The sequence below is a fragment of the Apus apus genome, chromosome 3 (assembly GCF_020740795.1).
Source record: "Apus apus isolate bApuApu2 chromosome 3, bApuApu2.pri.cur, whole genome shotgun sequence".
In the NCBI taxonomy this organism is placed as follows: Eukaryota; Metazoa; Chordata; class Aves; order Apodiformes; family Apodidae; genus Apus; species Apus apus.
The window spans coordinates 38,030,996-38,043,112 of record NC_067284.1 but is presented as its reverse complement, the minus strand read 5'-3'; the positions used below and the strand labels follow the sequence as shown (position 1 = coordinate 38,043,112).

Here is a 12,117-nt window from a genome sequence, read left to right as displayed (position 1 = left end):
CTTAAAGGCTCTGTTTATGATGTCTACGTAAGAGTGTCTAACTCTATATAGTAACACTGGAATCTAAAGACTAAAAAGATATTTTTTATTTTTGCTGGGCAAAAGGTCTATGATGTGGGTTGTGCCTTCATTACAGTAGCATCGTTTATCCATCTTCCAAGGCAGTGCTTTTCTTAAAGACAGCAATATGGAAAAAAACAAACAAACAGAAGTCTGGTTTTGACCTTTTTCAACCTTTTCTTGCCCCATCAATTTGATAGGTACAAATGAATTTTGTCTCATTCACTAGTATCGCTGTGTGCCAGTAAAAAGGTCTGGTAGTATTCAAGGGTACTGTGACTGAAATTTACCTTTATTATATGTTACTAAACAAAAAAGCTTCGTTGAAATACTAGTTTAGGAATAAAAATGTGTCCCTATTAAGAACAAAACTTAAACATCTGCTACAAGTTAAATAACACATTTCAATACTTTTCAAAGCAAAGCCTAAATGCATTGGCCAAGATGGTTAAAAGGCGTAAATACCTGCAAGGTATTTTTTCCTCCCTGTATGACTATACTCTAAAAAAACTTTATAATTTCAGGTCTATATTTGAACTGTGGGGTCATGGAAAATCTATGGGGGACCTCTTTGCATCCTTGATGAACTATCCAATGGACAAGATGGTATGCATGTACAGAACCCAGATAATATGGTTCCTTAATCACACTGAATAGCACTGCAGCTGTGCTAATGAAAGTGCCTTTGCCTTTTTTTCAGCTTCCATATCTACAGGCAGACTCTACCTACAAAGTACATATTCATACATTTAATAAAACACTGACCCAAGCACAGAAAATAGAAAAGATAGACGTAAGTAGAAGTTTTAAGAAAACATTGATGTCTAATTAAATCTATTAATGTTATTCCATGCTGTCAGTGCTGTCTGCAGTGTATTTCAGTGTATTTCCTGAAGATCTTAAAGCAATTTACAGCTTACGCCTTATCAGATCTAAATGAGGTCTTTGCTTCAACATTCTCCTCAGAATTCATTACTTTGTATTTTTTTTTTTTTTTCCTAGGTAGACCTTGTAAGTCATATACAACGACAAACATCTTGGCTGATTTCAGCCAAGTGTGCTAGGAAAACTGAAGCTTCTTTATCAAAACGATAAGATTAAAAAGGCTAGAGTGCTGGATTTTTAGAAAGTCTGTTGCTTGATCTCCATGTTAGGCATTTATTCTTGGAGAATGTGGAAAAAGCCATTCTGGTGACTTCAGTTGCAAGCTGTGGATTGTGCACTGATTTCCTGGTCTGTTCTTACACTATTGACTGCACTTGTGCTCTCCTAGCTGTATCAGTGTTTTAATTAGGAAGTTTTTCTAAATTACTGTTAATTTATGCTCTTCCACATTCTATTTGTAGCAGCTCTTTATCCTATTTACTTCATTTACAGAGTCTGATATTATCTGTATTAATGCTAGCTACCCTCTCCTGTTTGTTTAGTTTTTGTGTACATGGGGTAATGTTCAGTATGTAAGTTGGTGTAGCTGCACATCACTGACATTTTAAGTCCCATTATTCTTCATCAGTGTTGTTCCTGTAACCTGAAAATTGCATAATTAATATGCACAGTTCCTTTCCTCTCAAGTTAGGTTCTGTTCAGTTAATAAAAATTGTTATGGTTCCCAATTTCTAATCCTTAATAATCTGAGCTATTTTTATTCACAAGAAAGACATTTCAAAAAATAAAAAAAAAAACACCTGAGAATGTACTTTTAGAAGCAAACTATTGTTTTTCACAAGTGGCATTATGGTTTGTTTTTTGGTTTCTTTCCATTTTTATTTTGTGGGGTGCATATTCCAAAAATTTGACCCTATTATTTTTGACTCTGTTTTTCTTTATTGTATAGGCTCTTGAATTTCTGCCATTCAAAGGAAAAGTAAATTTAAAGAATCCAGAACACATCTTCTGGATTTTGGAAGATTATGGAATGAATCCTAATAATGTTCCAGAAGAGCCCTTATATGTGTATTTTGGTAGATGGGTGCGTGAGTACACTTGCTTCAGTTTTTAGGAGCTTGTATTTTCAGGAAAGTGTTCTTCAATTTAGATGTAAAAAATTGTGTTGAGTTTTAATTGATGTAGACAATATAATTATGGTAGAATCTTTTGCTGCATAATACACTGATGCATGTCTTGAAAGTCCTTATTGTGACTAGGAAAAAATCAGGTTAATTGAGCAATTCAGAGGTGGAAAATTTGATGTTGTGTCTGGGATCACACCTTATCTTGCCCTCCACTGAAGGAACTGAACACAGCCGTGAGACTGCACATCTTGGTAGTGTGTTCCGTTATTGTGGGCCCAGATAGAGCTAAAAGCACCAGCAGCTTGTCTTAAACACAAAGAAAGATTTACAGGAGCTGTAAGATGTCCTGTGACCCTGCTGAATTGAATCAGCCCCACTAGAGGGTTCTTTAAATTCTTCAAGTTGTCCTGAGAGGCACCTCCACAAAAAGGTGCAGACTGATCTGAAAAGCGTAGGCCAAATTTGTACTTCATTGGATCCAGCCCACAGGGGGATGCTCACCCAGGGGGATGCTGACAGTGCAGTGCTGTACAGTAGGAACCACATTCAGAAACTGTCTGGAGCTTGTCATCTGAGGTTTTTGCTGAAAAATTTGTAGCCTGTTGAGAGTACGCACTCCAAACCTGTTACATTAGTAGGATTTCTTGAGGAAATCTGGTATTTTATTTCTTTTGAGGAAAAAGTGGCTTCCCATAGGACATCTTCCAGAATTGCACCAGCCACTGATGGGAGTATGTATGTGCAATGTCCTGGGTCAGGGACAGCAGGAAGGGGAGAGAACCACTGCTGAGATTGTACAGCTGTGGTCAGGGGCTGCACACAGCCAAGTTGGAGATCTGGGTGATCTGTTTGCACCTGCGAATATTCTCCATGTCTGTGATTAATTTGAAAGCATCCTGGGTTGTGGCAATACTGCAAAACATTGCAGCTGGTTTTCCATCTGTGCTGGATTCCTAAAGTGTTTAAAACCGAGTAAACCAACCTGAAAAAAAAATAGGCAAGTGTGTTTTGTTTACGCAGGAAAACTGATGTTGACCAGAGCTGGGGGATAGTGTTGGAAGAGCTTTTGAATATGTTTTCTTCCAGACTGCTTTGGTCCTCTTCAACATACTTTAGGAGTCAGATGTTAAAATGTTAGCATTTGGTCTTTGCTTGTTTTTCCAGTAAATTCTGAGCTGTCAGTGCTATCCTAAATTTAGATTTTGAGCGTGACAGAAAAGCCAGTGAAGATGGAAATTCTGTGTGACTTCGAACATGTGTATGTCTATGCACGCACGTGTTAACTTGCATTTGTGCTCCTCATCATGCAAAATTCTTTTTAACTCTCAATGGCCAGGAATTGTTTCTCTGATACCTCTAATAATAGCAATTCTTCTTCAGAAGAATTTTCCCTCTAAATTGTTTGTATGTTTTTTGGTACCTGTCTATTGAACTCAGGTATCTGTTGCGTGGGACGAAGTCTGTTATCTTTTCAGACAGCAGAAAGCAATGTCTTATGAAATGAGGGGTTTACCTGCTTGATGGATGGTGTCACTTTGGCAAGTCCATTCACCTCTCTGTTTAGATCTTGTATCTAAGACCTGACAGTGATTTCGAATGTTTCAACAGATTGCAGATGGCCAAAGAGAACTTATCGAGTCCTACAGTGTGAAAAAGAGACACTTTATTGGAAATACTAGCATGGATGCTTGCCTGTCTTTCATTATGGCAAACCATGGGAGAGTAAAACCCAATGATGTTGTATATGATCCATTTGTTGGAACAGGTATATGTTGGTTTTTTTTTTTCTACTGGTGGGAAAAACTGGGAGATTGTGTTACTGCTTGCACCACACTTTTACCTGGCACAGCATCTTTGGGTGCTTGACTGAGATTTGAGATTATACCAAAAGCAAAATGGTGAATGTAAAATTAATGTTTTGTTCACTTAAGAGGGATTTTGGGGGAAGGTGGCTAACTTCAGAAGATGTAAGCATCTGACAAGTTTGTCTTCACTGTATTATTTTATGTAACGTGTCTCAAACACCAGTTCATGCATGTCATGGACTGCGTAAGATCCAAAGTGACCAAGAGCTGAAATTTGGCTAGAGCACTCCCTGCAGCCACTTTCAGAATGTTACAAGAAGCAGCATTTTTGGAGGTGCTGAGGGCGGTTCTGGGAATATAACATAGTAATAGGTTATAGCATTCAACCATGTCCCGTTGGGGAGTGTCTTCAGGATAATGCTGTTCACAGCATGTATTTGCTCTCAGCTGAACTTTTCTTAGTTAAGCCAGGAGGGGGAGCTTTTATTCCACGGATGACTGGGGCTTAGAAGTACTGTTTACCTAGAGGAAACTCGGCTGTTTTTTAGGGGAAATGGAAGGTCTACTGTGTCAGGTTTTTGTGTCTGGCTTTTCCTCAGCTTAGATTAATAAGACCACGTGAGGTGCATACAATTAAAAATACTTACATTAATGGGAGGATGAAGAGAATTCACTGCAGAAATCACTGCAGATAAATTGGAGAGAGAACACTACAGGGTCACTAGTAGGACAAATCCTTATTGGCATGTCTTCTCTGTACCACAGAAAACAGGACAGAGATATAATATTTTCAGAAACACAGGGCTTCAGTGTGCTGTATGTTTTTGTCTCAATTATTTTTTTTCATATATGACGTGATTTTTTTGTGTACATCATAATGTCTTATGAAACTTCCTCCTCCTCCTTGTGCTTGTATTCCTTGCAATTGAGGAAATGCTGCTGCTTCATCTCTAAGCAGTTTATTTCAGTGTCTATGGTTTAGTGTCTTTTTACAAAAATCTGCTAAACCTAAATCACAAAAAGTTCTTGGAGAGCATTAATTGTATTGGGAGTGAAAATTAAGGAAAAGAAAAAGTAAGGGTGAAGTTAGAGGCACAGCTGTAGAATTTCAAGGTAAATCTTAAGTCATGTTTCAATTCAAAAATGTGCATACACAAAGTTTTCCCCAAATTACCTAATTATTCACATTGTGATTTTTGTGGTTTTACGGCATGAGATGGCTCTAAAAAAGGTACCTAGAGACACTGGAGATACTGAGTGGCACACCATTTGTCAGTAAAGTGTGTTTATGACTAAACAACTAAACAGTGACTTTTGCACCTACTTTTGGTGAGGAAACACCAGCAATTTGAGTAGTCACTTCAGGTCCTTTAGAGGATTTTCGAGGTTGTCAGTGCAAGAGTGCCCTGGAATTTTGGGAAGTATGTCAGAGTTGAGAGTGATGTGCTGAGTTTGAGCTGATGGGTTTGGAATAATACATACATTCAGAATTTGAGCAGTACTTTAAAGAAACTGCAATTCGTGTTTCTTTCTTGGTGCAACTTTAGTTGGTTTGGTTTCTTCCTGTTTTTTATGCTGAAAAGGTAAATAGCAACAACTTAAAACAGCCTTGCAAACGGATATTTGTTTGTCTTTCGCATTAGCATTAGAGTGAACAACTGGAATTTGTCCTTGGAATGAAAAGTGCTTTTGACCACATTGGTTCAGTAGACTTGATTCCTCTTTTACAAATAGCAGAATTGGAATGGCCAGGTTATTGTTTTGAGTTGTAAAGTTTAACTTTCATGAACTGTTTAGATATTCTTTCCTCAGTGTTGGGCAGAAGGAAGTTTAGAGGTTTCTGGAAAAATAAATCAGGACTTTTACCTGAATACTTTGTACTTCCTTCTAGACAGTCTGTTCTGGTTACCTCAGTAAGCTTATTGTTTGTACCTTTGAAAGATGTTTGCCCCTACATTCCCCTTGACAATTTGTGATACTGCATAATTGCAAATAACAGGGTTTTGGTTTTTTTTGACATCCTGAAGAACAGTGGCATGACCAGACCCTCATCTGTGCTGAAGAGACGGGGCATAGAAAGGCACAATGTTCTGTGCCATCCTCATTCTGCTAATAGTCATCAGGGGACACAATGATTCTCCAATTAACCCTTTGTATACATCTGTTTGATATAGTAGATCAAAGGGCTGGCCATATTTGAGTATTTAAATGCTCATGCACCTTTGTGAATACAAATGACGTAGTACCAGCTGAGATTTATTAAAAGTTGTGAGTTCATGTTTTCCTAACTTTTTTTCCCCCCCTTGTGATTAAAAACATTCTTAGATGGGCAAAGTACTTTCTTCTTACTTTTTTTATAGGACTGGGTGGTATGCCATACTTGGGGTCAGGGCTAGCTAAATTTCTCTTGACCCTCTGGAGGTACTGCCCATCTGTTCTGAGGGATTGCAGCCAAGAAGGGAAATGGGTGACTCCTTTGGGGTGAGTAACCTTGCTTTTCCCTGATCCATTTCACAAGAAAAAAGAGGAATTTTTTTCTTTCTTTCTCCCTCACCTTCAGTTTTGCGAGAGTTCATTAGTGTAGGATGTAGCAGTTTTCTAGTGCCCTGAAATTGGATTTGTTGGGTCTGAGTGGGTGGCACAGGGCAGTGCAGCCCTCTGGGATGCTCCTCTCCAGGCTTCTGGAGAATGGGAGAACTGGTGTCACCTGTACAGCCAGCTAGTGCCTTGTTCCCTGTGCTGGTCACAGAATCACAGGAATGTCTTGGGTTGGAAGGGACCCCTAAAGGTCATCTGGTCCAACCTTCTACAAAATGCAGGAACATCTCAACTCTGTCCTGCAGCAATCCTCCCCTTTATTTCAGCAGGACTGTTTGTATCCATAAGCAGTTGACATCAGCAGCGTGGGGTTCACAGCCTTGTTCGCAGCCACTGTTCCATTTTAAAGCATTCTGTGAGCTATGCACCTCCCTTTTAGCAGCTCGGGGCAGCTCTTTGGTAGTCTTCTGCTGTCCCTCCTTTTTTTTTTCATTTGGAAGCTGTTAGGGAGATAATATGCTTTGATCTTGTCTGTGGGCTTGTGTTCGACCATTGCCCAGTTTCAAGGGGAAATCACACATGCTTTTTTGGTAGGTTTTTATTGTTTGGGGATTGTTTTCCTTTGTTTTGTTTTTTATTAGGAAAGCAGATCACGATAGTAGTGATGAAAAAAATTAATTTTGTTACAGGATGAGAATGCTAGTAGATACACTGACAAAACAGCGAGCATGTTCACAGAAAAAAAAATATCATTTATAGCTTTCACACTGCCAAACAATCATAAAAACTTTTTTTTAAATGTCATTCTTTACATTGGAGACATTAAAATTTACAAGGTTCTTGACCATTGCTTCTTAGTCAGGGAATGGCCACATTATACATGTTTGATTTTTGGCACAGTTAAGGAGTTTGAGAACAGACGCAGTAGAATTGCCACTTGTTTGGTACTAGGTTTTTAATTGTTTGAAAACAAATTGAAGTTCTCCTGCTTGCAAAATAAAATCAAAAGTTTTGATTCATGTAATGATTAAAGGATCGTACCACCTTGAAATACAGCAAACCATGAACAAACTCCTAAAAACAGTCTCCAGAGATAAGGAGTGACATATGAAGATAAGGAAAATCAAGCACTGCAGACAAAGGACTCTGATTATAATTGCATAGTAATTCTAACTGGTTGCTAATTTAAATTTTTGGTTTGGTTTGGTTTTATTCCTTGGGTCTAGCTTTGTGTCTAGTGTGCTATTGGTGTAATATCCTGAAGTTCCTGAGTGAAAAATCCTAATATGGAATAACATTTATGACAGCGGTTTCTACTTTCTCCCCTTTATAGGTGGCCTTCTAATCTCCTCAGCACACTTTGGTGCATATGTGTGTGGTACTGATATAGATTACAACACAATCCATGGATTAGGTATGTTACATATCTCTAAGCCACTGAAATCTTACTCTTTGGAATGTAAAGAATACTTACGGTAGCAGATGATACTTACTGGGTTTTAAAGCAACATTAATTTTCAGAGGATTTATGTGTTCGTGCTCATTTTTACTGACCAATTTACACGTGTTTTAGCTAAGCTATTTTCTTATTTTTTTAAGCAGGAAATATTTAATAAAAGGAATTTTGGAAAACCAAAACAAAGTTCCAAGTAATAATTACAACAGCTGTGTGCTTTCTTAGTCTGTGAGGTAGTAAGCATCTCATAACCTAACCAAGGAAGTCTAATCCCTTTCTTACTTCTCTAAAAAATGGTAGTACAAATAATATCTGACTTGTTGGACAAGATTAGGAGCAATGGATAGTGAGAACATATTACAAACCCACATTTTTTATAAACGTGTTCTGTGACACCCTGTGCATATGGTGCAGCAGAACTTTAATCATGTATTTCCATTGCTCCTCACTACTTGTGAAGTTAACTGCAAATACTTGTGACAGTGAGTAGAATAAGGCAGGGCCTAAACTCTAGTTTTGCATGTGACATTTAATTATTTTTCTTTAAAATAAAGGATAGAGTATATGAAAGCTTTTCCTATTAAATAGTTTGTTGTTGCCTGTGCTTTTTTCCCATTCCATGCTCCCCTTCTCCCCCACCACCCCCAGGCAAGGCAAGCAGAAAGAACCAGAAATGGAGAGGGCCAGATGAAAATATCAGAGCTAATCTGCGACAGTATGGGTTAGAGAAATATTACCTTGATGCACTAGTTTCTGATTCTTCACGACCAATATGGCGAAAAGGGATGCTGTTTGATGCCATTATTACAGATCGTAAGTGAATGCTTTTTATTGCCTAGTAACAATGACTAAAAGATGATTGCCTCTGTCTGTGCCTATGTACATGAATGTCATGATGAGTGCTCAGATCTGCAGTATCCATATTACAGAATATGACTGTTGAGAACTGCACTGTGAAAGCTGGACTTGCATTGACATCTCTGCATTTATTTTAATGGTAGTTAGAAGAGTGTAACAGAGCTGGCAATAATACTCTCTTCCATGGAGAGAATATTATGCTTGCCAGTAAAAATCAATAGGGCTGAAAGTCGTCCTTTGAAGAAGTCTCATTCGGTAAAAGACATAACTACATTGATGCATGGAGACTTCTTACCAGAATGGTCCATGCTGTTGATAGGACTGGTGCAATATGCAGCACACAGGAATCTGCCGCACAGCTCTTGTGGACTTCTGGAGACTTGTTAGCTGTTTGTTGGAGTGGTTCCAAAGAGAAATTTTAATGCATTTCTGACACGCTTAACTACTAGAAGCACTAGTGATTTGAAAGGATCCTCTTTTTTTTTAGAAACCTATGTACTTAACACCATTGGACATGCATGAGAGGGAGTAGAGGCTAAGGGAATAAATAAAAGACCTGGATACAGCGTTTTCTGATCTCTAATGCTGGCTCTTATGATGACACATTCATATTAGGAATAGGGAGTGTGACTGTTTTTTGTGGATTGCCTACTAGTTTTTATTTTGCCTGCTTGGTGATAAGAGTGTAGAATATTAATATAACTAAGAACTGAGTTTACAAATTGTGTCACAACTTCTGCATTTACAAAATAGTGATGTTGGTGTTTCCATGATGCTGAAACAAGTCTCACAGAAACAAGTGTGTTGAACATGAAGTAAGGTAGCTGGGTGCTATAGGGGAGATGTTTGTGTCTGACAAACAAAAGAGAATGGGATTATTTGTCACATGTCGGAAATGTGAGGAGTATCTTTTAATAAACAAAACAGAAAAGTATTGTCTTTGTAGTGTAGCAAACGTCTGCTGGAAGCCTCTTACAGCTGAAAGGCTTTATTTGAAACAGTTTTAAAGTAACTTTTTGGAGCAAGAAACTTATAATAGGTCTTGAAGAAATGACCCTTACTGACTTTTACTTTGTAAATCTATTTTTTTAACTTTGTATAAGACACAGTATGTGCATTGTTGTGTAAGTGTAACATAACTGCATGTTATTTGGAGAATGGGTGAGGTTCTCATCTCTGCATTATGCATTTGCTTTCTGTAGCACCATATGGTATCAGAGAAGCTACTCGCAGAACAGGTTCACAAAAGGAAACAGTTAAGTCAGCTGAAAAAAGGTAGGTGAGCTGTCTTCCCTGTTGTCAAATGTAAATGTCTTAATGGAAACCCAGTCACAGTTTTAGATCCTTTATTGTTTCTTGGTTGTCTATCTAGTAATAATAATTGAAGAAGAAAACCTCTTTATGTTCTGTTCACAAAACTAGTATATCGCTTCCTGAAATCCTTGGTTTTGTTCTCCTTATCGTTTGCATGTGTTCAGATTTCCAATCCTGTTCCTCATCTCTGGGAGCCACCATTACCTTGTTGTTTCCTATTCTCAGAAAGTTCCCTTAAGTGTCTGCAAGCTGCACAGTCTAAAGTGGAATATCTCTATTTTGGCTTAACCTCCTCTCTTGGATTTTCACTGCTCCTTTCGTTTCAGCCACAATATGGCTTCTCCACTGCCTGGCCTTCCTTGTCTTCTACTTTTTATTCTAAATTGCCCTTAAGAAAGATGCTCCACAAAAGAACTATTCCCAGCATGCTTATGATTCTTTGACTTTCACAAGTACTGAAGATGATGGTCTAAACAGCCAATAAGTTAATTTGGAAAGTCTTATTTCTCATAATAGAAGCTGTACTCCTGGATTGTCCTGGGTAGTTATGCACATCTCAGATAGTGTTATTTTGTGGTTTGAGGGGTTTTTGTTTGTTTTAATTTGTTTTGTTGTTTGTTTGTTGCTTTTTTTTTAATTAAAAATGTACCTGTTTTATCTGTGCTTTTATGTTTACACTTGTGAATTTTTTGTCTAGCACAGAAAATCACATCTTCGTTTCATCCAGTTACCATTTAAGCGACATCTTTTTTGACCTATTGAAGTTTGCGGCGGAATATCTGGTGATGGGAGGAAGATTAGTTTACTGGCTACCAATTTACAGGCCTGAGTATGTATTCATGATTTTTGGTATGTAGTAAGTCAGAACAGATGCCATGTTCTCACTGTGCTTTCTTTGGGGCATGGTACAGCTGGAACTCCTGTAGCACTGGCACTTAAGAGTAATGCTCACACTTTGTGTTTTAAAACTTCAGATGAGGGGAAGCAGATTTTGAAAGAAGAGGTTTGGGTTGAGATAATTGCTGACTATTACCGAAAAGAAAAAATCTTTCACGTGTCCTAGCAAGTGCATGTCCAATGAGTTGAGGTTTAAACTTAGACTTTCAAGATACAGATAAATTTCTAAGGTAGCAGTAGCAAGGCTCTTACTAATACATGTTTCTACCAGAGTAGTTGCTAGAGATCCATGACAGGGTCCTGTAAGAGAACTTTCTTGACGCTTTTGTGTTTGGCACTACTAATTTAGGTTTCCTCTGAGAAATCAAAAGTCAAGTGACCAAGAGGTGGCAGTGAGGGGCAGGAAGTGTTGGGGAGCAGTGGTATGAAGGACGAGAGAGGCCAGCAGAGACTGCAGGATGCTGTCTGCTAAGTACTTTGGCCTGGTATTAGAACTGGGTTTAAAAGGAATGATGTATTTGCATACCTTACTTCAACATCTATAAGAGGAGGTTTGAAAGGATTTTTTTGTTTGTTTTCAAAACTGTTTCATAGTAGAATGGGGAGTTGATGTATAGTAGTTGTTCTAAGTATCTTGTGCTCTGAAGGTAGCTTCTACATTGTCATATGTTTCTATGTGCAGTCAAACTGTACTGATATATAAAGTGGTGGTTGTTCCTGGTTTCACCATGGGAAGAGATTTTGACAATCCTACATTTATTTATCACATGCTGTTTTGATAATTTGAAAATCAAAAGGAGCCATTTTTGTCACATGCTTCCAAAACAGACGTGTGAACTTAGTAGCTTGCATTTTTATTTTTTTTGGTGATAGAATTGATATCTTAGGCATTTTTTCTTGTAAGACTATTCACAAGCAAAAGAATGAATACCATTAACAGTATTATAGCTACTTGTTCAAAATACCTGTTTATACATTCTTGACTGACAGACCATGTGTGGTTGTGAACTCTTAGATTTCCATCTCAGTAAACTCTGTTTGAAATTACTGAGTTTATTCTGTTTCTCAAGATATCGCCACTTTTTATATGCTTGTTGAACATTGGTAAGGACATGTTTCCTTGGGGGAGCAGTATTAGGTAACTATGAACTGCACGTTCTGGTTCTACTTCAGTTGT

General features: G+C 38.0%; 1 protein-coding gene across 3 annotated transcripts in view; it reads left to right on the top strand.

Annotated features, from left to right (window-relative positions):
* The window catches only part of TRMT11 (tRNA methyltransferase 11 homolog), a 30,807-nt gene that overhangs the window by 5,903 nt on the left and 12,787 nt on the right, over positions 1-12,117 (top strand). For 2 of the 3 annotated variants that reach the window (XM_051613032.1, XM_051613034.1), the window contains 8 exons: positions 585-666; positions 761-853; positions 1,895-2,029; positions 3,681-3,837; positions 7,749-7,829; positions 8,520-8,684; positions 9,932-10,004; positions 10,741-10,872. In XM_051613032.1, coding sequence (XP_051468992.1) covers positions 585-666; positions 761-853; positions 1,895-2,029; positions 3,681-3,837; positions 7,749-7,829; positions 8,520-8,684; positions 9,932-10,004; positions 10,741-10,872 — 918 coding nt within the window. The remainder of the gene's footprint in view (positions 1-584; positions 667-760; positions 854-1,894; positions 2,030-3,680; positions 3,838-7,748; positions 7,830-8,519; positions 8,685-9,931; positions 10,005-10,740; positions 10,873-12,117) is intronic. The other variant, XM_051613033.1, reaches the window with a different exon arrangement.